General features: G+C 38.3%; 1 protein-coding gene across 5 annotated transcripts in view; it reads left to right on the top strand.

Annotated features, from left to right (window-relative positions):
• The window catches only part of HERC3 (HECT and RLD domain containing E3 ubiquitin protein ligase 3), a 98,040-nt gene that overhangs the window by 29,695 nt on the left and 43,152 nt on the right, over positions 1-25,193 (top strand). For 4 of the 5 annotated variants that reach the window (XM_019741102.2, XM_074323616.1, XM_074323614.1 and 1 more), the window contains exons 4-11: positions 8,135-8,294; positions 11,943-12,019; positions 12,834-13,055; positions 14,029-14,120; positions 14,884-15,014; positions 15,566-15,726; positions 17,714-17,790; positions 21,440-21,564. In XM_019741102.2, coding sequence (XP_019596661.2) covers positions 8,135-8,294; positions 11,943-12,019; positions 12,834-13,055; positions 14,029-14,120; positions 14,884-15,014; positions 15,566-15,726; positions 17,714-17,790; positions 21,440-21,564 — 1,045 coding nt within the window. The remainder of the gene's footprint in view (positions 1-8,134; positions 8,295-11,942; positions 12,020-12,833; positions 13,056-14,028; positions 14,121-14,883; positions 15,015-15,565; positions 15,727-17,713; positions 17,791-21,439; positions 21,565-25,193) is intronic. The other variant, XM_019741105.2, reaches the window with a different exon arrangement.

Below are 25,193 nucleotides of genomic sequence, written 5' to 3'. Positions count from 1 at the left end.
ATGGCCCGGCTAGGTCTTATTTTCGGGACAACACGGTATATTCAACAGGTGTTTCCTAGCATTTCTTTAGTGTAGTTTACATTCTAGTTCTGGCTGGTACCCAAGCAGGCACTCTGGTGCTGTCATTATACAGGAAAGGAAAGCTCTGTGACAGATAAAGCCTCTCTGGTAACATGTGAGCTGAACTCTGAGGGACTGTTAGTATTTTGTGCCTGAGGATTAAGATTTCAGTCTTCTCGGAGGCGTCTTGAATGATCACCCGGAGGACTTAGGACTCTGCAAAGTTATAAACACCACTGTATCCCCACTGCGGAGGTCCTGTCTGCTTTAGGATTCCCTCTACCAGCACCGTCAGGTAGTTTTCTAATTTACAATCTTTCTCTAGTAAAAATCCTTTCAAGGTGTCACATTATGCCATTACTGGCAGTTCTGAGTTCCTGAAAATGACTCCCTACAGCTGATTTTTTTCTGGCTAGTGGACTGCTCATGACTCAAAAACACAGTCGCCTGCGACAGGCCTCTGTGTGTTCTCATCCACTTAGTGTATCTGACTTACTGCATCCAAAAGCATACATGGTCAATTTAGATATATGGCTTTAAAAAGAAAATACTGTCAGAAACATATTTCATAGGAAGTGTTTTGGGGTTTTGGATTTGAGCGTGTAAGGCCCACAATTTAAGTCACCTGTGTGAGCTGAGAACTACTACTCTGACTCCTATGATAACTGATCTTTCTCTCTGCTTCTTTAGTTGAAAAAATTCGATGTAATGATTGTTTAAACTTGGGCAGTCATACATAGGATTATGCAAGTAAGTGTTTGATATGCTCAGATAACATAAATGAAGCATCAGCTGCTCCGAGATGCTGCCTGCCTTCAGGAACCCAGCCCTTCACTGTATAGAAAGGTTAAACACACTTTTATTTGGAGCATTCATGGGAGAGCTGTACCTTTGGTGTGTGTGTGTGTGTGTGTGTATTTCCCAAATAGAACAAAGATAATTTGTGGACTTTCTCAGATTTTTTTTTTTTTTAAACACATAGCAGGAAAAAAATGTTATTTAAAAAACCTGGCTCTGGCTCTCTAGTTCTAGGCAGGATGGAGTATGCACTTCCTTCCTGTCTCTCCTACTGAATGCAACTATAAAACCTAGGCAGAACGCATGGAACAGACATTTGGGGACTCTGAAAAGCAAATAATGGTAGTTGGTTGGGAAAGAAGACCAGAATTCGAAGTGCTATTGAACTGGCGTTGAGGTTACCAGAGTCTCTTGCCATTTATTGAGCCTGAGAGGAAGGTGCAGCTGTGGAAGAACAGTGCGTAGGCTGGAGAGCTAACAAGGAGCTAACAGGAAATTAAGGTATTGGGGGTTCTCAGAGGAGGAGGAGCTTGGAAAGCAACTCCATGCCGTTCTCTATGAACTGTGGGCCCACCCCTCTATGAGCTGTGTCTGTGTGGATCTGATCCTACTTAGTGTATAAATGACTTTCAGAACTGAACTAACAAATAGACCACCATCCAGGTTCCAAACTAGCCACTATGTGTTACATGCAGGACCCACATCCAAGGAGCACTGAAAAGGCTTTGAAAATTAAAACAAAATGTTGATATTCAGTAGAAGATTTCAGTAAGACCCAGAGTCTTATAATATTCAAAATGTACATGGTACAATCCAAAATGACTCAGCATGTGAAAACCCAGGAAAATCTCGACTAGCATGGGAAGAGACAACAGATGCCAATGCTGGAGTGACATAGATGTTGGCATTATCTTGACAAAGACTTTAAAGCGGCAGTTATACAAATGTTCCAACAAGCTGCCTTGAAATCTTGTAAAACAAATGGAAAAATGAAATTCTCTGCAAAGAAATAGATGCTCTAAAGAAGAGCCATTGTAATAACCAAAGTGAAAAACTCAATGGATAGGCTCAGTAGCAGAATGAAGATGACAGAGGAAAGAATCGGTGAAGTTGAAGATAAATTGGTAGAAAGTATGCAGTCTAAATAACAGTTAAAAAAGATTGAGAAAAAAATTGCATAGGATTTCAGGGATCAGTGTGACAGGAAGAAAAGGTCTAACATGTATGTCATTGGAATCCCTGCAGAAGTGGACAAAGAACGTGGTGCTGAAAATAATAGTCGATGAAAAATTTCCAAATTTGCCGAAAGACAAAAACCTATAGATTCAAGAAATCCAGTAAACCCAAGAAAGAAAACCTTAAAAAAAAATCCACACACAGACAGATCATAGTCAAATTTCTGAAAACAAACTTCTAAAGGCAAAATACTTGAAAGCAGCCAGAGAAAAACAACATATTATCTATTGAGGAATGATTATTCAAATGACTGTGGATTTTACCCCAAAACTATGGCATCCACAGTGGCACAGCATTTTTAAAGTGCTAAAAGAAAAGTCAACCCAGAATTCTGTATCCAGCAAAAAATAGCCTTCATAAATGAAGGTGAAACAAAGGCATTCTCAGATGAGGGAAAAGCGAGAAAGTTCACAGCCAGCAAATTTATTCTAAACAGTAGCTAAAGGAAGTTCTGTGGACAGAAGGAAAATGATACCAGAAGAAATCTATTGGAACATCAGGAATGAAGGAAGAGCAATATAGAAATAGTAGATATCTGGGTAAATATAATACAGTATTCTCTTCTTGAGTTTTTTAAAATATATTTGATGATTGGAAGCAAAAATTACAACATTATGATGGAGTTTTCAATGTACGTGGATGTAATATTTAGGATTATAACTTAAAGGGGAAGGAGGTAAAAGGACCTATATGGTGGTACGTTTCTACATTCAACTTAAAATGGTAAAATATTGATTCTACATAGACTCTGAAAAGATAAATACTGTTTAAATTGTAATCTCTAGAGCAATCACTTCAGTACCTATACAAAGAGTTATAAACACAATAAATTAAACTGAAATACTAGTAAATGTTTAAATAATACACAGGAAGGCAGAAATGGGGCAAAAAGTCAATGAAAAGCAGAGGGAACAAACAGAAAAGAAATAACAAAGCAAGTCAAAAATCTGATACACAAAGGTTAAAACACCCACTTCTGGGTATTTATGCCAGGGAAATGAAAACTTACTCTCACAAAATAACTTCTCTATGAATGATTATTGCATCTCTATTTATAATTGCCAAAAAGTGGAAACAATGCTTTGTGGTACATCCATAATACAATAAAATACTACTCACTAATAAAAAGGAATAAACTGTTGAAGCATGTAACAATGTGGATGAATCTCAGAGGCATTATACTGAGTGAAAGAATCCAGTCTCAAAAAGTTAGATACGACATGATTTCTGTAACAGTATTGAAAATAAAATCTATAGTGAGAGAAAACAAATCAGTGGTTGCTAGGAGTTAGGGATGAGGAAAGAAAGTGACTAAGGGATAGCACAAGGGACTTTTTTAGGGAGATGGAACTGTTCTGTATCTTGATGGTGGCAATGGTTACTTGTGCTTAAATTATAGAATTGTATACGAAAAAAGTAAATTTTACTGTATGATAAATAAAATGTTTTTAAAAAGCTGACTGGTTTGAGTGCCTTGGCTCAAGAACAGGGTTGGATTTCTCTTAGATAACTCGTTTATGTGGGGGGGAAGGTGTCAAAGTGTGAGTTGTTATAGATTTTTGACTCCACCAAGGATAGCCCAGACCCTAAAATGTTTGGATGAAAATAATTAAGAAAGTAGTTGGAATGTAGTTTAGGAACAGGACCTTTTAGATACAGAAGCAAAGAAAATGAGGGCGAGAGAGCCTAGTCATGTTGTGGGAGACCAGGGGACCCCAGGAGGAGAGTTGATAACTAGGAAATTCTCTTTGTTGGGACTGCCAGGCAACTTGGATTATATTCCATTTTGAGTGGTTTGCTGAGATAGTTTATTTTTATCACCCCAAAACTGTACCACTCAGACTGGGTTGATAGTACTTTGGAGAAAAACTGCCAGGGAATAGCAGATTGTAGCAGCAGGAGGCAAGATGTGGACTAGAGTGAGAATTCTGTGGGAAATAGAAATCAGGGTTGGGTGAATGTGAGGATTTAGAATCCACAGAATGTCAGGGCAAAGCACTGAATTTCCCACAGTATGGCTCTGTCTTTTGTTTTCTATTAAGGTATAATTTTAGAGTAGACAATTTGGGGAAACTCAGGAGACATCTAAATGCTGAATTTTTAATCCCTTTTGTCATACCAACTGCTGACATTTAATTTATTATAGTTTATTATTAGTTAAAAATTTAGTACCAGATATTGATCACTAAATTTGTATATCCTGTATACTTTCCACCCGACTGCTCATGTTGTTAGCTACAAACTGTTGGATGTATTTCTCATCTGAACAGAATAAGGGGGAAGAGTCAATTTTCCATTATCCATAACTATGCACTTCCTAGTTACTTCTGCCCATTTAAAATCTGCCCAGTTCATTTCCACGAAGGAAGATGATACAGCCTAGTGGGTGTAATGGGCTTTGAAGTCAGAAAGACCTGGATCCAGTCCTAGCTCCACCACTCATTAGTTGTGAACCTTGGCCAAATTACATACTTTTTCTGAGCTGGAGCTTATTATAGAGCCCTTGCTTCATTCACAGGGTTGTTGTAAGTATGCAGGATTAAGTAAGTATCAGCATTATCCATGTACCCTCTAGGCTGGTATCATCCTTCTGTTACCACCCTTTGATGTTTAATGCCCAGTTTACTGTTAACTTGAAAATACATTAAAAAATGATGATGGGCTCAAAAACCAAGTAGAAATACTCCTAATAATGTAAGTCCAATTGAACTGCTGATTTGCTCTAAGCAGCATTCCACATTTGCCACTCTTCTGCCCTGTTACCTTGGCTCAGACTTGATAACATTGCTAAAGACTTCTTTCTTTTTTTTTGCTAAAAACTTCTAAAGACTTTAAAATATTGCTTTGAGAGGATCAGAGAGAAAATATACTTTTATCCTCAAAAATTGCCAAATATTTCTTCATTGTGTCTAATTATTTAAACGTGTGGGTTGAGGTTCTGTTATGATCTGCAAAATAATAGCGTACAGTCCTGACAGAATGACTCAGAAGGGACTGCATGTGAAATTGTGCACCACAGCCTGAATGTGCCCAACTGGGGCAGGGGTGTGACCAGTGAGAGGCGTGAAGGAGGCGTTCACGGGCACATTGGCCCCACCTAGGGAGTAGGTTCTAGCAGAGGCATTATAATTTCACTGTAACAGATCCCCACTCTGAACCAGATGAGTTCTGTTTTCTGGCTAGGAGGAATAAAATAAGTTGAACTTGGTATAACCAGTGGTTTAATTCTCCACAAATCTTTCATTACTGAACAATTCCTCTGCCTTTGGGGCTGCAAATTTTGTTGCAATGGTGGTTGGAGGTCTGTTTTGGTGGCTGATATGTGATGGCACAGGGATTGGTTTGCCTAGGGCTGGACAGACTGGGAGTAAATAGTACTTGGAATCTAGACAGGTCCTTTTAAGGCTGCTCAGCTGTGGTAAACAAGATCAAGAAAGATGCGACTGACAGATTTTGAGGCAAGGAAATACGTGGCAGACCCAATAGAGAATGTCCAGTCAGACAGTGGAGAGACTTATTAGTATCAGGTTAGGCTGTGTGGTAACATTCGGGAGGAAAGGCTACTGGTTGGCATAGGAAGTCAGGTACTGGGGGGCAGTCCTTAATCATGGTGGCGGTATCAGGCCAGGTAGCCAGGCCTGGGAGAACATAAAAGCTGCACAAGGCCTGGAACGGTACACGGTGGAAATTTGGTCAGAGGAGTAGAGTCTGAATCACCTGAACCACTTCGGTAGCAGTTTCTTACATTCCTCTGAAGTTAAAGACAGAACAGTTCTTAGTGTGTGGTGCAAGGCTGAGATGAGAGGTAGGTTCTAATACCACAGAGCGGTGAAAGAAAATAGGCAGTGGGAACCTATCTTTCAGGACATTTTTCTGACAGCATATTTTCAGCTGCTTAATTTAAAAAAAGGTTTTTGGGGGTGGCCAGTTGCTCAGTTGGTTAGCGTATGGTGCTAATAACACCAAGGTTGCTGGTTCGAGCCCCACATGGGCCACTGTGAGCTGCGCCCTCCTTAAAAAAAAAAGTTTTTGTTCTCAAGTAATATGTTTACACAAACTAGGTCTAGGTCAAACAGCAGCTCCCTGCCTCACCTGTCTTCACCCTTGAGTCTCAATTGAAGAGGCTGTTACTTTGAATTCCTTTAGCTCTTTCTTTTGGTATTATATTAACCTTGACATTTCTAAATAACAGGCTTATAATACTGTGTTGTTTTTTTTAATTTCAATATTGGATATGACCGAGAGACTTCGCACGGTTATATCTATATTGGGGAAGATTAGCATTCTCTTACATTCTCTACCTATCTTTTCCTCTTTCTCAGCCCTAGACCCTCATCCTTTCTCAGATACTTGAGTTTTTAAATCAATTGACAATTAACATTTTAACTATATAAATTATATTTATTTGGTTATTATGACTTCATGTACCATGATTGTTTTTATTACCTGTTAAACAGTTAGTGCTTCCTGGAGTTAATTATTTCATCCCTGTCTCCCCCCTTTGGCATAGTAACCTCTATATTGTCTGACAGATTGTAAAATTTACAATAATATAAAACTCATCAGATTTTATTTCATTTTTCACCTTGGAGACAGCCCTCCAACTTTGCTTCATTGACCTGCTACATAACTGTCTTGAAAATATTTTTCACCTCTCCTATGTAAAATTCCCATTTCCTGAATTTTCTTTTGTTTCGGAGGCATGATCTTTTGGTAACTTCTGAGAAAGGCAGTGTGGGAGGTAAAATATATTGAGAGCGTTACATACCTGAAAATTATTCTTTTTTCTCCTCCCCTCACATTTGACTCATAGTTGGCTAAGTAAAGAATTCTCAGTTGGAAGTCATTTTCCTTGAGAATTGTGAAGGCATTGCTCCATTGTCTTCTAGTTTTCAGTATCGTTTCTGAGAAATCTGATGCCATTCTGATCTCTGTATACAAACTTTTTCCGGAACATTTAGAATCCTTTTCAGTGTTCTGAAATTTCAAGATGAAGTGCTCTGAAATAGGTCTTTTATCAGTCATTATTCTGAGCCCTTCATAGGCCCTTTCAATGTGAAACTCATGTCCTTCAGTTATCAGAAATCTTGTTTTTCTTCTTTGAAATTTTTTGTTTTGTGTTTTTTCTATTCTCTTTGTGGAGTTTGTATTTTGTTGTTATTGTTGGACTGCTTAGAATAATCCCCTCATTTCTTTTTACCCATTTTGTTCTTTGCCTTTTTGTTCTATTAGAAAATTTCTTCAATTCCAATTTCCCATCTTGCTTTTGAAGGTTTTTCCTTTAAATTTATGCTGCCATATTTTCATTTTCCAGAATAATTGTGTTTGTTTTCTGAATGTTTGAATGTTCCTTATCTTCTGTTTCTCTAATAGCTTTACTTTTTTTCTCTGCTCCTTTCATGATCTTTTTTTCCGGAGTTCATTTTTTTGTTTGTCTTTCATGTTAAATATTTCCTCACATGATGATCCTTGGCCATGCTTTTACACTCAAGAGTGAGGCACTAAAGTACGAGTGAAGCTGGACATTTAATTGGGGGACCCACAAATGTTAGTGTCTATGGCTTTTTGGGGTCAATTTTCTCAGAGAAATTCTCTTATCTTCTGGCTGGATAGATACGAGTCTGTGTTCTGAAACTGAAGGGAGAAAGTGTTCTGGGAGGGGGTCTCATTGTTCCCAGGCAGAATTTCACTCAATCCCACTGCTTTTAGTAGTATGCCTCATTTTCACTTACATTTGGGCTTCTCTGGTTCAACATGTCCAAATAGTAAACCTTCATGCTTCTCTGGATGGAAGCACCAGGCACACGAGGGACCATCTGAGGTATGTGTGCTGCTATAAACATGTGTGTCGCCCAGTATAGCTTGGATCTAAATGGACAGCTTTTAGAAACATAACATTTATAATCTCTACAAATATACAGATTGAGTGATTCTGTTTGAAAAACAAAACCACCTAGGAAGATAATTCTGTATAAGATAATTCTGTGTAATTCTTATTTCTGGGTTGTACATTTTCCTCCTTTGGTTTGGTCTCTTTCAGAGCAAATTGGAGCTTTGGCAGATCAGCACATCGTCCATGTGGCATGTGGCGAGTCCCATAGTCTGGCCCTCAGTGACCGGGGCCAGCTGTTTTCTTGGGGTGCAGGGAGTGATGGTCAGCTAGGACTCATGACTACCGAGGATTCCGTGGCAGTGCCCAGGTAAGAATGTCACAGAAAGGAAGCTGAGTTTGCAAATGTAAATGGTTTTAAATATTATTTTCTGCTGTTGCTTTGTTAGACTCCTTGTTTCTGTTTCTGCTTTTTTCATTTAATTGCTATTCCTTTGTGCCACTGCTGTGCTTTATACTGTTGTAGTACTTGTCATGAAAATTGTAATTACTTATAGAAGTGTATGTCTCCAGTTAAAAAATGTGAGTAGTTTGGGAACTGTACTTTATTCTAGTATCCTAATTGCTAGCAGAGTGCTTGGAACTCGATAAATGTTTGAATTAAAAAAAACCAAACAAACATCTTTTCACATGCTGTACTTAATAACCTTTAACTTAAAATTGCAGGCTTATATCAATTACTCAATTAAGCACTAGAATTACAAGGCTAACCTGTTACTCTACTAATAGGCCAAATTACCTTCAGCATTAGGAACAGCTAAAATACCAAATACACATAAGTTGTTCAGCATAAAAATACTAATACAGTGGTTTTGGGTCTCTTAGACATTTACTTAGTTCTAAATCTTAGATGATTTAACTATCTAACAGATGCTTCACTAACAAGAAAACACTAAAAATATTGAAGTTATACTTTCAAGTGGACTTTCTGGGTGTGGCATCTCAGTTTGTTGAGGGTTCTTAATGATCGAAGAAGCCACCGGTTTATGTCCTCCAATTAATTCCTGTTCCTTTATACTACAAATGTACAACATTCCCCTATTGTAGTAGGTGTCATATTCTTTGTAATTATTTGTTTAATGATTATTCTGAGTACAAAACTGGGAGCTGTTGATGGCAGGAGACCTGAGCTGTTCACTTCAGCATCACCATTACCAAAGATGCCCAGCACACATGTTGCTCAGTACAAGTCAGTTTAATAAATGGCCTCTCCTCCCCTGCCCAATTATTGCCCCCTTTAAAGGACAATGTATTCTTCTTCCTCTTCCTTTTTGCCCTTCTTAGATTTTTGTCTCTTTAATCAAAAGCTGTTTTAAGGAAAAGAGGGACATGGAGGTAAGAGTGATTTGATTCACTTCCTGATTTAGAACAGGTAATGTCTTGGATTCATTTCTTCCAAATATTATTTTAATTTTGGGAGAAGAAGGAGAGTGGCAATAAGAAGAAAGGGATGCTCTACTTTAATGAAATTGTGGAAAAGATTTATAACATGGATGACAAAAGTATTTCATTTGTTGATGCCAAAGACTCAAAAGCTTTTTAGTGACATTTCATTTCTACAAATCATGTAATCTGTGTTATAGGAACAATTTAAAATTTTCATTAGTCCTGTATAAATTTTGGATAACTTCTGAGACTTTGGTTTGTGTATAATTTTATATTATAACTTCATTGAAATACATTTATTAATTTATATCTTAGTATTGTGGAAAGTAACATAACTTTGAAGTGGAACAATCTCAGATTCTATTACTGGCTGTGTTACTTATTAGGTGAGTGACCTTGGGCATATTGACTTATGTAAGCCTTGGTTTCTGGACAGATGTATTGAGTGCCTTTACGAAGTTATTCGGAGGATAGATGAGATGACTAGATAAAACACAGTGTATGCTTGCATTATATATATCCTCTCCACCTCAGGGGTATGATTTTCCTGTTATTTATTTTTGTCCCTTTGACCTGCTTCCTTTCTGTTACTGTGATTGTGAAGGTTGTAACAAGGGTAATGGTGACCCATAAAGGGAGAATTATGAGGAATTTGAGGGAAAATGGCCCAAGAAAAAGGGCTATTGCTGCATAAACTTTCTGAAACATTGATCCCCTAGGCAGTAATGCATTTTTCAGTTTTAAAAAATAGTGGGGTTCTACCAGCTGTTGATACATGCAACAACTTGAATAAATGTCCAGGGAATTATTCTGAGTGGAAAAATGCCAATCCCAAAAGGTTATCTAGTGTATGATTCCATTTATGTAACATTCTTGAAATTTTAGAGATGGAGGATAGATTAGTGGTTGCCAGCACCTCGGAATGGGGGAGGGAAGGAGTGGTTATAAAAGTACAGCACGAGGACTCCTTGTGGTGTTAGAGCTGTTCCGTAGCTGGACTGTGGTGGTGGATCCATGAACCTACACAGGAGATAAGATTAATACACACTCAGAAATGAGCACAAATAAACCTGGGGAAATAGGAATGAGATTGGTAGATTGCATTAATGTCAGTATTCTGGTTACAATGCTAGAATTTTGCACAAGGTCACCACTGGGGGAAACCAGACAAGTGTATAAGGGATCTCTCTGTGTTATCTCTTACAACTGCGCATGCATCTGTCATCTCAGTGAAAACTAGTTGGGTGCTCTTTGGTACGAAATGCATATGTGATCTCTATTTTAACTTTTTTATGTCTGAGAAAACATTAACCCTAGCAACATCTACCACTCTAAATAGTCCCGGCCCCTCCCGCCTCCCCCTTCCCCATCTCCTAAAATACCCCTCTCCTGAGGGCATGTCTGTCTGACTCCTTTGTTGCCAGGGCATACAGTTAATGAAAAGGAATATGGCAACTTGTGGATTATTAAAATAGAGAGCGAGAGATATTCCCATGCTGCCCAACTCTGCTGGGCAGTGCCAAGCACTTTACATGGATATTTTTTCATTTAATTCTCACCACACCCCTGTGAAATAGGTACTGTTCTTATTTTGTCTTTCACATGAGCAAGCAGAGGAGTGGCATTTGAAAAGTAATCCTATGATCGTCTTTACCATCCTACTAGGAAATCAGGGTTTGGGAGGCATTGCCCTTATTTTTTTTAATTGTGGTAAAATACATTTAACATAAAATTTACCATCTTAACCATTTTTAAGTGTTATAGTTCAGTAGTATTAAGTGTGCTCACGTTGTATAACCAATCTCCAGAACTTTTTATCTTGAAAAAAATTAAAATCCATACCCATTAAACATCTCCACATTTCTCCTCCTTGCAACCCCTTGCAATCACATTTTACTTTGTTTCTATGAATTTGATTCCATTAGGTACCTCATATAAGTGGAACCATGCAGTGTCTTTTTGTGACTGGATTATTTCACTTAGCATAATGCCCTCAAGTTTCACCCATGTTGTAGCATGTGTCAGAATTTCCTTTTTTTTTTTTTAGGCTGATTAATATCCCATTGTATGCATATATGCTATGTTTTGTTTATCCATTCATCTGTTGATGGACACTAGGGTTGCTTCTACCTTTCGACCATTTGTCAATAATGCTGCTATGAATGAGTGTACGAGTATCTCTTTGGGACCCTGCTTTCAATTCTTTTGAGCTGGATTGTGGCATTGCCCTCATTTGAAAGCAATTTAGACACCAGCCATATTCTTAGGGACCTCTCTTCAGTAGCTTCCTCCATTTGTCCCTAAATTGGAGACAACAGGTGGAATTTGCAATGGGTATGGTGATGGGTTTAACCACAGAAGGGTGTGTTTGTTTGTTTTTCAACGGTGCCTAAGAGGCAGGAGGTTAGTGAAAGACCTAATAGAATGATATCATGTGAGATTGTATATTTGATTTTTAAAAGACTTTTAGGAAAGATGATGTTATTTATTACAACTGTTTTATTTAGTTTGGAATATTTCTGATCATTGTTTGTGAATGCCCTTCTTAAGAATAAAGCCTTTTCTGTTTTAGGTTAATACAAAAGCTGAACCAGCAGACGATATTACAAGTTTCCTGTGGCAACTGGCATTGCTTGGCTCTTGCAGCTGGTAATGTAACATTGAAATATATGCTAATGTTATGTTAATGTTGCAACCAATTCTCTTTGCATTTTTGACGAATGTTATCTAACTGGAAACCTTTAACTGGCGAGGGTCTGTGCATTCCTGTTGGACAGTGGCAGCTCTCAGCCTGAGTGTAGCTCACCGTTTTCTCAGGGCGGGGAGCTGCAGTCCAGCTCTCTGGCAGGGGAAGATGAGCCGCAGGCAGGACTGTCCCTATACGTGCCCTTGAGCATACAGAAGATTGGTGTTCCTTGGCTGCAGCTCACCATCAAGCTCCATTCCACTATCAGGCTCCCAAATACACGAAAAAGAAGGAGTTAGAGAAACCTAAGCCCGCAAATAATACTGTCTTCTATGTGAGAATCAGTTTGAGGGCAGTCTGCACTAACATGGCCTGCTCGATGCTCTGTGGTGTAGTCCCGTTTCATAGCTGGACCGCATGAAGTCCTGGGTCTCAGGGTCTCGGGGTGCTCAGAACTAGTTCAGCTCGCTTAGTGGCTCTAAGCCTGGTAATTGGCCTATTCAAAACTGAATTGACTTAAACATTTCATTTCTTTTCATATATGTTTATAGCCTTTGAAGAGTAGTAAGACTCAGCTGTTGTTATGACAAGTGGTAGTTTTTGGTTATGACAATCTGACAGGAAGTGTCTCTGTTCTCTTGCTCTCAGGTGGGTTTGGTGTATGTGTGCGGGCAACTAACAAGTGACCCCACTGGGCAGCTCTGTTCTAAGGAGATTATTTTAGTGATGGAACTTATATCACTTCTGGTAATACCTGTTGTCCTGTTCTTATTTCAGATGGACAGTTCTTCACCTGGGGAAAGAACAGCCATGGGCAGCTGGGCCTGGGGAAGGAGTTCCCCTCCCAAGCCAGCCCACAGAGGGTGAGGTCCCTGGAGGGGATCCCTCTGGCTCAGGTGGCTGCAGGAGGGGCCCACAGCTTTGCCCTGTCTCTCTCAGGAGCTGTCTTTGGCTGGGGGATGAATAATGCAGGGCAGCTAGGGCTCAGTGATGAAGAAGGTATGTAAACCCTTCGTATGCACTCCTTTGGTTCAAAAGCACATTTACTTGTTTAACACATGCTTCTTGAGGATCTACTATGTGCGAGGCACTACGTGTTAGGTACTAAGGGCAGCAATGAACAAACCAGGTAACACTTGGCTTAGTAGAGATGGCGTGTATGGGGTGGAAGCAAGCAACAAAGCAGTAACTATACATAGCATGTCAAAGGGTTCGAGAGAAATGCTTCCGGTTTTACGTAAGGTGGTCAGGGAGGGCATGTCAGATAAGAGGATGTTTGAGCAGTGCCCTGTAGGAAGTCAGGTAAGAAACGAGACAGTTAGCTATCTAGGCAAAGAATGTTCCAGTCAAAGGGAACAAACAGAACATTCTATGCAGGAAGATCGTGGTGCGCTCAGTATCGGAAAGAGCGGGAAGGAAGCAGAGCTGGAGGTTAGAGAGGCAGTGCGGGCCCAGTTGTGTAAGGCAGGGTAAGGATTTTGGCTGCTCCTCTGAGTGATGGGAATACATGAGGGTTTTGAGGACATGAGTGATTTAACTTGACGCTGGCTATCGCGGGTCCCAGGGAAAGCTGGAAGACCAGTTTAGAGGTGGTGGGAGTAAAGTCGGATTTTGTATGTGTTTTAAAGATGGGTCAATTGGTTTTGCTCATTGTTTGATGTGTGGTTTGAACCAGAGAGAGGAAATGCTGGAAGGATAAAGTTATCATTTATGAAGAGAGGAAAATGTGTGTATGTATGTGTGTGTGTGTGTGTGTGTCGGGGTTGATGAGAAGAGTGTGAGAAAACCATGAATTAGGTTTTAGATAAATTGAAAATGAGATGTCTGTTGGACATCCAAGTGGCGGTGTGGGTAGGAAGTTGAATGTATGAGTCAGGAATCCAGGGAGACCCAAAATTCATGCTAAGATAGCTGTGTGTATTTCATCTCAAGGGCAAACGGTAGTGACATTCTCATATTTATCTTATTCTAGATCGAGAGTCTCCTTGTCATGTGAAACTCTTACGAACACAAAAAGTTGTCTATATTAGTTGTGGAGAAGAACACACAGCAGTCCTCACAAAAGTAAGGAACTGGAGTATTTGGGTTTGTTCTGTGATGCTTTGGAGCTGGCTATGATACGAATGATTATCGTTGCTTAATTTCTTTTGATAGTGTTTTTTAGCATAGTGATGGTATTTAAAAATAGTTTAGTATAAATGACCTTAAAACAGTGTATGTAGTAACATTGTGCTCCTTTAAAACAAGCCGTTTAAATACGTTAAAAAACAACAATGTAATTAGTGTTTTAAAACTATCAACCTATTTCTTTTGCTTCTAAAACAGTCACATCTAGAGAGAATGAAAAATGCATTTTCGTGTTGAACAAATACTATTATAGACTCACTTTAGTAAAATGCCTTAGCATTTGTTAAGTACAGCTATGTAAAATATATCTTACTTACCAAGGAGTTTGTGGAACATTTAATTTCTTGTATATGAAACAATCATGCAAAGTTATCTCATTTCACCTATCTCTGTTTCTCTTTTTTTGCTTTACTTCCTAACACATCGTTATACTTTTACACTATTTTCAGAATTTACAGATGGCACCATTCCCTTGAGCAGTGCTGTCTTTGTTCCATAAAGATATAGTCTTAAGTTCTTTTTTGAAATTATTTTTCCAGTTAATGAATGTTCCAAAGAAGTGATCTTGGCTAAGTATTAAGTGAGCGCAGTGTTTTTATAGGAACCCTTGTGATACGACTTTTGTATACAGAAGGTTTTAGAGGCATGTACTCAAAACACTGTGGTACAGTGTAGTCATGTGGCATTTGTTCCTCGTCAGAGTGGAGGTGTATTTACCTTTGGCGCTGGCTCCTGCGGGCAACTTGGACATGACTCCATGAATGATGAGGTTAATCCAAGAAGAGTTCTAGAGCTGATGGGCAGTGAAGTAACTCAGATTGCTTGTGGCAGGTGAGTGCTCCTAATATCTCTTAATACTAGAAATGGAGCTTATCTTTGTAATGATAAGAGTGTGGTTAGACCTAACCATCAATCTTTTAAGAAATCTTACCTGCATACATACCCTATGGTGAGAGTTTGGAGAGAGTCAGGTCTGAGCAGGGTGTGGCAAGGAAGGGTTTTAGATAAGCAGAGCAACAGGGGGACATTAGGTTTCTTTTGGGATAAAGAGGAGCAGGATGTGGGCAAGACATGAAGAAAGGAAAGTGAGAGAGCCTCAGAGAAGTTCCTGGAAATTTTGCCTGGTCCACCCTTCTTCTTCCCTCTCACCCCGAAGGCCAAACGCGGCAGTCCATCCAGCTCTTTCCAAGTCTTGCCATCCTCCCCGTGACCTAGGATAGTATTATGGAGAGCCAGCAATTGCAAAGAGAGTCACATATAAACATGGGGGAAGCTATCTAGGGGCACACCTAGGAATTGCTGTGCTCACGTGTGAACATTAAAAGTCAGAGTCTGAGTGTGTATCTATATTCAGTAACTATTTTTAATGTATTTTTCCCCAGACAACACACACTAGCCTTCGTGCCTTCTTCTGGACTCATCTATGCATTTGGTTGCGGAGCAAGAGGTCAATTAGGAACAGGGCACACTTGTAATGTGAAGTGCCCATCTCCCGTAAAAGGTTACTGGGCCGCCCACAGTGGCCAGCTTTCTGCCAGAGCTGGTAAGAGCGATTTTCATTGGAATTTAATGATACTGTAAATGATAAAAATAATTGGTTAGAGAACATGTTTCTGTTTTTCACCTTGAAGTCTTTTAGAGGGAATGAATATGACGTATTTTCTTTCAACATCAGTCAATTATTTGAGTACTAACTTTGCATGAGGCTCTATAGTTGAGATCCTAGAGAATAAATTAAGCAGAAAATGTTATTTTGGCCCCAAGGACCCTGGTGATGTTGTATATATTTTAATTATTATTGCTGCTAATAATGAAAATTGATGTTTCCCGAATGCTTAACCAAGTTCCATTACTATGCTAAATACTCAAAATAACTTTCAGAACTAGTGGTTGTTATCCTCATGCTGGAGCTGAGGAAATTGAGTAAGAAGTTAAGTAACTTGCCCAGGATCACATAGATTCTGGGGCGGGATTTAAACCCAGGTCTGCCTCATTCTAAAGCCTGTGCTCTGAATTCTTGTACTGTGCTACTTCCCTTTGCTGTTTGCTCTTTTGGTCATAACATGACATAATTTCTTTTTATGCCATTGTTTTTTTCTCTTAAAAAATAGTTAAGTAGCACAGTTCCATTTTATTGGAAATCAGAATAAATAAAATTATTTATTTATATCAGTATGAATGACCTGAAATAATAAATCCAGATGCAGAAATGGAGCTGGAAAGTCATTAAAAAGAAGCATAATTTATTAATTAATTTTTATTTTGAGACACTTGTGGCTTGATCAGGATTTCTTTTTTAACAATCACAATCATAAGTTCCTTACTGGATTATAAGAAACTTGAAGATAGGGACTGAGTCTTTTCCTCTCTGTAAACCTAGCATAGAGCACAGGGCCTGGCACACACTTCTCACTCAGTAAATATTTATGGAAATAATATACGAGCATCTAAAAATGTCGTGAAACTTAAAATGTAAAATAAACAAGATGTTTGTTTTGATGATGTTTGTTCCCAAAAGTGAGAGAGTGGCTTGGTGCCCTCTTCTGTCATCTGTAAACTTTTTATCCAAGCAATGTACTCATTCTAGGAATGCACGTGTTTAAGAAATATACCGATTTTAAATACTCAGGTGTTTTATAGGTTAATTTGAAACCACAAATTTTTGAAGTTTCATTACCACCTAACTTATGTGATCATAAATTTCTGCTCAGATGTTTGCCAAAATGATTTTATAAGGAGGTCAGTTTCAGTTTATCATGTAGGTGCTGTGGTTTGAGGAACGTTCATGGCAATGGGGGAGTACAGAGGAAGGCGTCAGGAGTATTCTAGTTAGAAGAAGTTTGAGCTGTGTCCTGAAGGGTGATTGGTCGTTAGCCAGGTGGAGGGCTGTGAGGGAGTGGGCAGTGGTGAGGGCCAGAGCTGCACAATTCCAGGAGCATTGTTGACGTTATGCTTTAGGAGGCACCATCCATGGAGACACAGTGTGCACCGGGAGTGGTAGAAGGAAAAGGCACTGAGGCAGGAAATAGTGTATGTTAGCAATAAAAGCAATGTGGTGGGATTGGAGCATCCCCATGGACACAGTGTGATGGGAGACAAAGCAGGGAGGAGGAAATTGAGGTCCTTACATGGCAAGCTTCCTCTTGAGGGGGCTAGGGATCACCACACGCAGATGGTGAATTATTTGTTAGGCATATGTTACCATTTATATAATAGTAGTGACCGCTTTAAATTTCAGGTCAGTGGCATGGCAGAGTTAGAATGAAAAATAGAAACGAGGTCAGGATTAGCTGGCGTTTGAGGAGGGGATGGAGGTAGGGTTAGAGTGGAGGATACCATTGGATATATTCATTTTTAATTGAAGTAGAAACAGTCCTGGGAAGAGAGCCAGGAGAGAAGCTTTCTTATTTCTTTGACGTAATTAAAATGGATAGGAAACCACTCTGAAACATATTTTGGAATATTAGAGAAGGTGATCAAGGAAAAACTTTAATTATTGAAAAATATACTGTTGCAAATTTTTTTGACAGATCGCTTTAAATATCATATTGTTAAGCAGATCTTCTCTGGAGGAGACCAAACTTTTGTACTTTGCTCCAAATATGAGGTAACATTTTCTTTTGACTATTATTTTGGGGGTGGAATGGTGGTGAACCAATATGGAAAAATAAGTAAATAATTACATGAGAGCGATGTTACTGTTTGTTTCTACCAATTTTATCTTTTTAAAATAAGCAAACTAAACCTTGAAGTAGTTTTGCTCCCTTAAAGTGCCAGTATTTTTTCTGGTATTTTAATCATAGAGTTCTAATTTATAATTTAAAATTATTTATTTATATCTATAGCTGTTCCAAAAGACATTTAAGGAGACCTAGAGAGTTCATACTTACTTTGGCATTTGACTTTCCATTTCTTTCCTGCCCCATGAAGTAGCAACAAATGCTAAGTGTTTGAGAACTTAGTGGATTTCTTTGATACGATTGACTGTATACTAAATATAAAAGGTACTGCAATATTCAGATATCCTTTCTTATTTATAATCTACTCATAGCACCACAGTAAAATTTTCCTTATATTGTTTCCTGCATCACTGTAGTGGGTAATTCAGGAAGAATGACGTTCCAGTATCTTTCGCGGTTGAAAGGTAGAAGAGAATGTGGTCCAGGCATCTGCAATAGTGCTTTAATTCATGGCCCTCTTCCTGCACAAGGGAAATCAGGCTGAAATCAGCACCACAGATTTGTTTTGTGCCCTCCATCCTCTCCCCTGCTCCTGTGCTTTTCTCCTCACCCACCCTGCTTTTATTCAACAAGCATTTAGGAAGGACCATCTATACATGGTGCATTGATCCTTATCCAGTCGTGGAGGAGCGGGGAAGGGGTGTTGGTGACGGTAAAGGATTCAGAATTGATTGGGAAGAAAATGAAAAACTGTGGAGACAAGGGGTCCTTTCAGTCCTGGAAACCCTTCCCCATTCATCTCCTACTTTGCCATCTTTAAATATGCACCGTTCTTACCTTCTAGTCAGTAAAGCTCTGTGCTTTTGGTAGAAAAGGTTGTGGTGCAGCTTGAGCCTGCGGGTTGGATATAAAACTGACAAACAATTAGGTAGCTCCCAGGTCCACAGTCTGGAGAAGTTTCTGTTTAGTGCCACCATCTGTCGTGGTTTGGAACTCTGGCTTTACACCTATTTTAGGCTCCAGCTTCAGGGCCTCACAGAGAAATCTGGAGGAAAGCTGAGATGATTTTGTGTTTCTTTAAGATGCCAATAAAGCGAAGTAGGAAAAGCACTGAATCTCTTCATGTTAATAATTTTTTGTCCACAAATAGTAGAGTTTGAAGTATTAATTATCCTAGGGCATTGATTTGAATATTATCCAACTTTAATTTTCTGGGCAATTCAACATAAAATTTAGTTTTCTTCCTTTTATAAATATGGTATCTAATATGTAGCTGGATTTTAAACTTACTATAAGGAACTGGCGAAGAAAACATTGATGAGAAGGAAGTGACTTATTGTAGTGTTAGTGAAACAGGGCAGGTTAAAGTTTGAAAAGCTATTAAGAGTGGTATGCATTAAAAATGTAAGATAACAGAAAAAAGAAACTAGAAATAGAATATTACTTAGGAAGGTCTTGCTATTTTTTAAAAAACTGAAACCTCTATACTTTTATACTTAAGTTATTAACGATAGATCTTTGTTTAGCTAGAGACTGATCAAATCGTGTTTACCCTGTTACTGTATCACTTGAGGAATCATGTAAAGAACTAAGAGAAAACATCTGTGTAGTAACAGGTTCCATTTTTGTAAAATGCTGACTCATTCATCAATGCCAGGCCTGAGATAGAAGAAAGGAGGGAAGGAGTTATGTTCAGATACTCCTTTGCTACATTTGATTCTAGGTTTTGGCAATTTACGGAGTGTAAGCCGTAACCTCCTTTTCCTTTCATCTTGTTCCCTGGATGGGATTGAAGAGGGGAAATGTGGTTGAGAAAGGGGGGAAGGGGGATGAGGAAGGGAGAGGGAAGGAAAGAGAGAGAGGGCGGGAGGGAGGGAGGGAGGGAGGGAGGGAGGGAGGGAGGGAGAGTTGTGAAAGCCTGCTAGGTGACATAATACTCTTTTTCCTAGAACAGTTATTCTCAGCCTTGATTGCCCATTGAAATCACCTGGGGGCCTTAAAAACATGATGCCTCTAGAGGTTCTGATTTAAATTGGTCTACAGTGTGACCTGGCCTCCAGGATTTGTGAAAGGTCTGGTGATCCAAAGTGTGGCCAACATAGAGAAACACTGTCCTAGACCATTTTTTTTCTCTTTTTGGCCTGTATGTAATTAGAAGGCATGGAAAATTGATGCTTTTTCTTAAGTCTTTAGGTGATTATGAAATTGTACTTCATCCAAGGCGTCTATGATTTATTGGACATGGAGTAAAGAATGAGAAAATAGTTCCCTGTCTATATTTTATTATAAGTATGTGTGAGAGTCTATGGTCAGCTGCCCCTTTAATGAAGAAAGTAATTAAAATTTCTATAACAATAGTTTTAAAACCAGAATGGAGAGGCAGTCCTGTTTGTACGTGCCCAAGTGTCTACTCTGTGTTACAATTTTTCTGTGTGTAATTCAACAGACTTTTGCTCTCTCAGTAGATGTCTGTGGCCATTTTAGTCAAATAATGATCAACAACCAGATGATCAAAAACTTTGGTAGGCATCTCTGATTTGTTACATGCCCTTCTTTTTCTTTATAATGATATCTTAACTCATAACTATAGGAAAAAAAACAAGAAAATTTACTTTGAAAATTGTGGTTTTATGTGTAGTTACAAAGGAGAAAAAATGATCATCTTATGAATTGATGGATGAATGCTTTAATATTACTTTTTTCCTCTTTTCTGGTGACCAATATAAAGCACTTTCAACTTTTTCTTAGTTCTAGATCAAGAATATTGAAAGGAAAAATTTTAGAAAAGGAAAGTGTTTATATTGTTTTTAACATCTCACTGAATAAAGGGTGTACAGTGCTGGAAGAATTTTCAAGGCCATTATTCACATGTCCTTTTTGCCCCCTTCGTTACATATTTATAGTTATATATACTTGGAGCAAGAAATTAGAGTCATTAAGTTTTTGTAGTTTATTTGCAATATAGATTATAAGTGAACTTGTTTACATTTTTTTGGAGTTCAGAGAACAGTTACGGCAAAGGATTAATACCTTAAAAACTTTGATGTTAAGTGATTCAATGCAGAGGGGAAGGAATTCTGGACAAGTGGTTTTGGGTTGGTTTCTCTGGGAGACAGACTCTGAGACAGATTTATGTTCAGGAAGTTTCTAGGGGAGTGCGCTGTAGAATAACATCCACTTAGAGATGAAGGAGACAGGATTGGGCAGAAGGAGAAGTTGAACTTCTATTTTAGTCAGTGTAACAGAGTCCTCAGCCAATCAGTGGGGAGCTCTGAGATTGGGATGTCCTTTCAGCCAGTCCTGAGTTGAGACAAAGGGGGCTGGGCCTTTGTACCACACCTCTCCCTGACATTGGATGTGAAAAGAGTGAAGCAATTTCTGGAGAGCAGCCCAGCTGGGAGCTGTTAGGAGCTTACACTCTTAGCAGTGCCTCCTGAAGGGTGGGGGGCATCTAAGCAGTGCACCCCAGCTCCTGTAGTAAGTGCAACACGAAATGGAGACTATGTCAGGAAAGGAGAAGAGGAAAGACCCGTCCTACGTAATTTCTCTTTTTTACTGTTATATTTAATCCTCCAGAATTATTCTCCTGCTGTTGACTTCAGGACTGTGAACCAAGCACATTATACCAGTTTAATAAATGATGAAACCATAGCAGTTTGGAGACAAAAACTCTCAGAACACAACAACGCAAATACAATCAAGTATGTGACTGCTTGTTTGCATTTCATTTTTTCCAAAGTTTATTGGAATCTTTTAGCTTAGTGACTTTCCCTACTTCCGTATTGAGGTTGTGAATATAAATGGTGTTTTACATTTTAGGGAATCAATTTTTTGCACATATTTATTCAGGATTTGGTGTCCTAAGTAACATAATAGGTTGCTCCCCCATTCTCTCAGAGAGTGTATTCTTCAGCCTGCCTTGTTCAGGTCTTAGCAATCCTGATGAGGGCCTGAGTTAGCCTTTTTGCTAAGAAAACTCAGTGTTGTTACTGTTTAACCTCTAGAGTTTGTTTGTTTCTTTTTTATTAAATTTATTGGGGTGACATTGGTTAGTAAAATTATATAGGTTTCAATTCTGTACAATTCTGTAATACATCATCTGTATTTTACATTGTATGTTCACCACCCAGAGTCAGTTCTCCTTCTATCACCATATGTTTGACCCCCTTTACCTTCTTTTACCTCCCCCTCTCCTTTCCCCTCTGATAACCACTAAACTATTATTGTCTATGTCTATGAGTTTTTGTGTCTTGTTCATTTGTTGCCTTCAGTTTTATATCCTACGTATCATTGAAATCATACATTTCATTGCTTTTTCTTTTTGACTTATTCTCTGAGCATGATAGTTTCAAGATCCATCCATGTTGTCGCAAATCGCAGTATTTCATCTTCTCTTATGGCTGAGTAGTATTCCATTGTATATATGTACCACATCTTCTTTATCCAACATCTATCGAAACACACTTTGGTTGTTTCTATATCTTGGCCATTGTGAATAATGCAGCAATGAACTCAGGGGTACATGTATCTTTATGGATAAATGTTTTCATGATTTTTGAGGTAAATACCCAGAAGAGGGATTGCTGGGTTGTATGGTAATTCTAGTCTTAATTTTTTGAGGAACCTCCATACTGTTTTCCATAGTGGCTGTACTAATTTACATTTCCACCCGCAGTGTATGAGGGTTCCTTTTTTCCCACAACCTCTCCAACACTTCTTATTATTTGTCTTGTCGATGATAGCCATTCTAATAGGTGTGAGGTGGTATCTCATTGTGGTTTTTATTTGCATTTTCCTAATAGCTAGTGAAGTTGAGCATCTTTTCATATATCTGTTGGCTGTTTATATGACTCCTTGGGAGAGTGTCTGTTCAGATCCTCTGCCTGTTTTTTAATTGGATTACTTTGTTGTTGTTGAGGTGTATGAGTTCTTTATATATTTTAGATATTAGCCCCTTATTGGAGGTGTGGTTTGCAGCTAACTTTTTCCATCCAGTTGGTTGCCTATTTGTTTTGTTAATGGTTTTTTTTTTGCTGTGCAGAAGCTTTTCAGTTTGATATAATCCTATTCATTTATTTTAGCCTTTAATTCCCTTGCTTTTGGGGTGAAATTCATAAAATCCTCTCTGAACCCAAGGTCCATAAATTTAGTACCTATGTTTTCTTTTATGCAATTTATTATTTCAGATCTTATGTTTAGATCTTTCATCCATTTTAAGTTAATTTTGGTATACGGTGACAGATAGAAGCTTAGTTTCATTCTTTTGCACATGGCTTTCCAGTTTTCCCATCACCATTTCTTGAAGAGGCATTCTTTTTCTCCATTATATGTTTTTTGGCTCCTTTGTCAAAAATTGTCCACCCATATATATGTAAGTTTCTTTCTGGAGTCTCAATTCGATTCCATTGGTCTATGTGTCTGTTTTTCTGTAATACCATGCTGTTTTGATTATTGTCGCTTTGTAGTATAAATTGAAGTCAGGAAGTGTGACACTGGCCTTGTTCTTTTTTCTCAGGATTGCTTTGGCTATTTCAGGATGTTCGTGATTCCGTACAAATCTGATGATTTTTTTGTTCTATTTCGTTAAAAAAATGACATTAGGGATTGTGATGGAGATTGCATTAAATCTGTATATTGCTTTGGGTAATATGGTCATTTTAAAACTCTGTTGATTCTTCCAATCCATGAAGATGGAATGCCTTTTCATTTCTTTGTATCTGCTTCAACTTCTTTAAATAATGTCTTACGGTTTTCAGTGTATAGGTCCTTCATATCCTTTGTTAAGTTTATTCATAGGTATTTTGTTCATTTTGTTGCAATTGCAAAAGGAATTTTTTTTTCATTTCTTTTTCTGAAATTTCATTGTTAGGATAGAGGAATGCAATGGATTTTTGTACATTGATTTTTGTATCCTGCAACTTGGCTGTATTTGTTTATTGTTTTTTAATAGTGTTTTTGGTTAAGTCTTTATGGCAGGGGTGCCCAGACTTTTTTCAACATTTTTCACCAAGGGCCATATGCGGTAAAATATACAAACAGCCAGGCCACTCACTCGAGGTGAAGTACGTATTGACTCACCTGGTTTATTTAAGTAAACTAAATATATTTTTGGAATTTGCTACGGGCCAATTAACAATGGATCATGGGCCACAGTTGGCCTGCGGGCCGCAGTTTGGACAACCCTGCTTTATGGTGTTCTATATAAAGAATCATGTCATCTGCAAAAAGTGAGTTTGACTTCTTCATTCCCAATTTGGATGCCTTTTGTTTCTTTCTCTTGCCTGCTTTCTCTGGCTAGGACTTCATAACAGCGGTGAGCGGGGGCTTCCATGTCTTGTTCCTGATCATAGAGGGAAAGCTTTCAGTTTTTCACTATTAAAGATTGTATTAGCCGAGGGTTTCTTGTATATGGCCTGCATTGTGTTGAGGTACTTTTCTTTTATACCATTTTATTAAGTGTTTTAATCATAAATGGATGTTGTATCTTGTCAAATGCTTTTTCTTCAGCTATTGATATGATCATATGATTTTTATCCTTTATTTTGTTTATGTGGTGTATCACAGTGATTGATTTGCGTATGTTGAACCATCCTTGCACCCCTGGAATGAACCCCTCTTGATTGTGATGTATAATCTTTTTAATGTATTACTGTATTCGATCTGTTCGTATTTTGGTTAGGATTTTTTTCATCTGTATTCATCAGAGATATTGGTCTATAGTTTTCTTTTTCTGTGTTATCTTTATCAGGCTTTGATGTTAGGGTAATTTTGGTCTCATGAAATGAGTTAGAAGTATTGCCTCTTTAATTTTTGGAAGAGTTTCAGAAGGACAGGTATTAAATCACATTTGAATGTTTGGTAGAATTCACCACTGAATCCATCTGGTCCTCGACTTTTGTTTTTGGGAGATTTTTGGAAGGTTGTTTCAATTTCTTTACTGTTGATCAATTTATTTAGATTTTTCCAGTTCTTCAAGATTCAATCTAGGAAGGTTACATATTTCTACGAAATTGTCTATTTCTTCTAGGTTATTGAATTTGGTGGCATATAGTCTTTCATGGTATTCTCGTGTGATCCTTTGTATTTCTGTGGTATTTATCATAACTTCTCCTCTTTCACTTCTGATTTTGTTTCTTTGTGTCTTTTCTCTATCTCATTTTTTAGTGAGTCTAGCCATGGGTTTGTCAATTTTATTAATCTTTTCAAAGGACCAGCTCTGTATTGCATTAATTTTTTCTATTGTCTTTTTGTTCTGTATTTCATTTAATTCTGCTCTAATTTTTATTATTTCCTTCTTTCTGCTGACTTTGGGTTTCATTTGTTGTTCTTT

This window comes from Rhinolophus sinicus, linkage group LG02 (assembly GCF_036562045.2).
Source record: "Rhinolophus sinicus isolate RSC01 linkage group LG02, ASM3656204v1, whole genome shotgun sequence".
NCBI lineage: Eukaryota > Metazoa > Chordata > Mammalia > Chiroptera > Rhinolophidae > Rhinolophus > Rhinolophus sinicus.
Note: the sequence above shows the minus strand (reverse complement) of the source record. Positions and strands in the feature narration are given on the sequence as shown.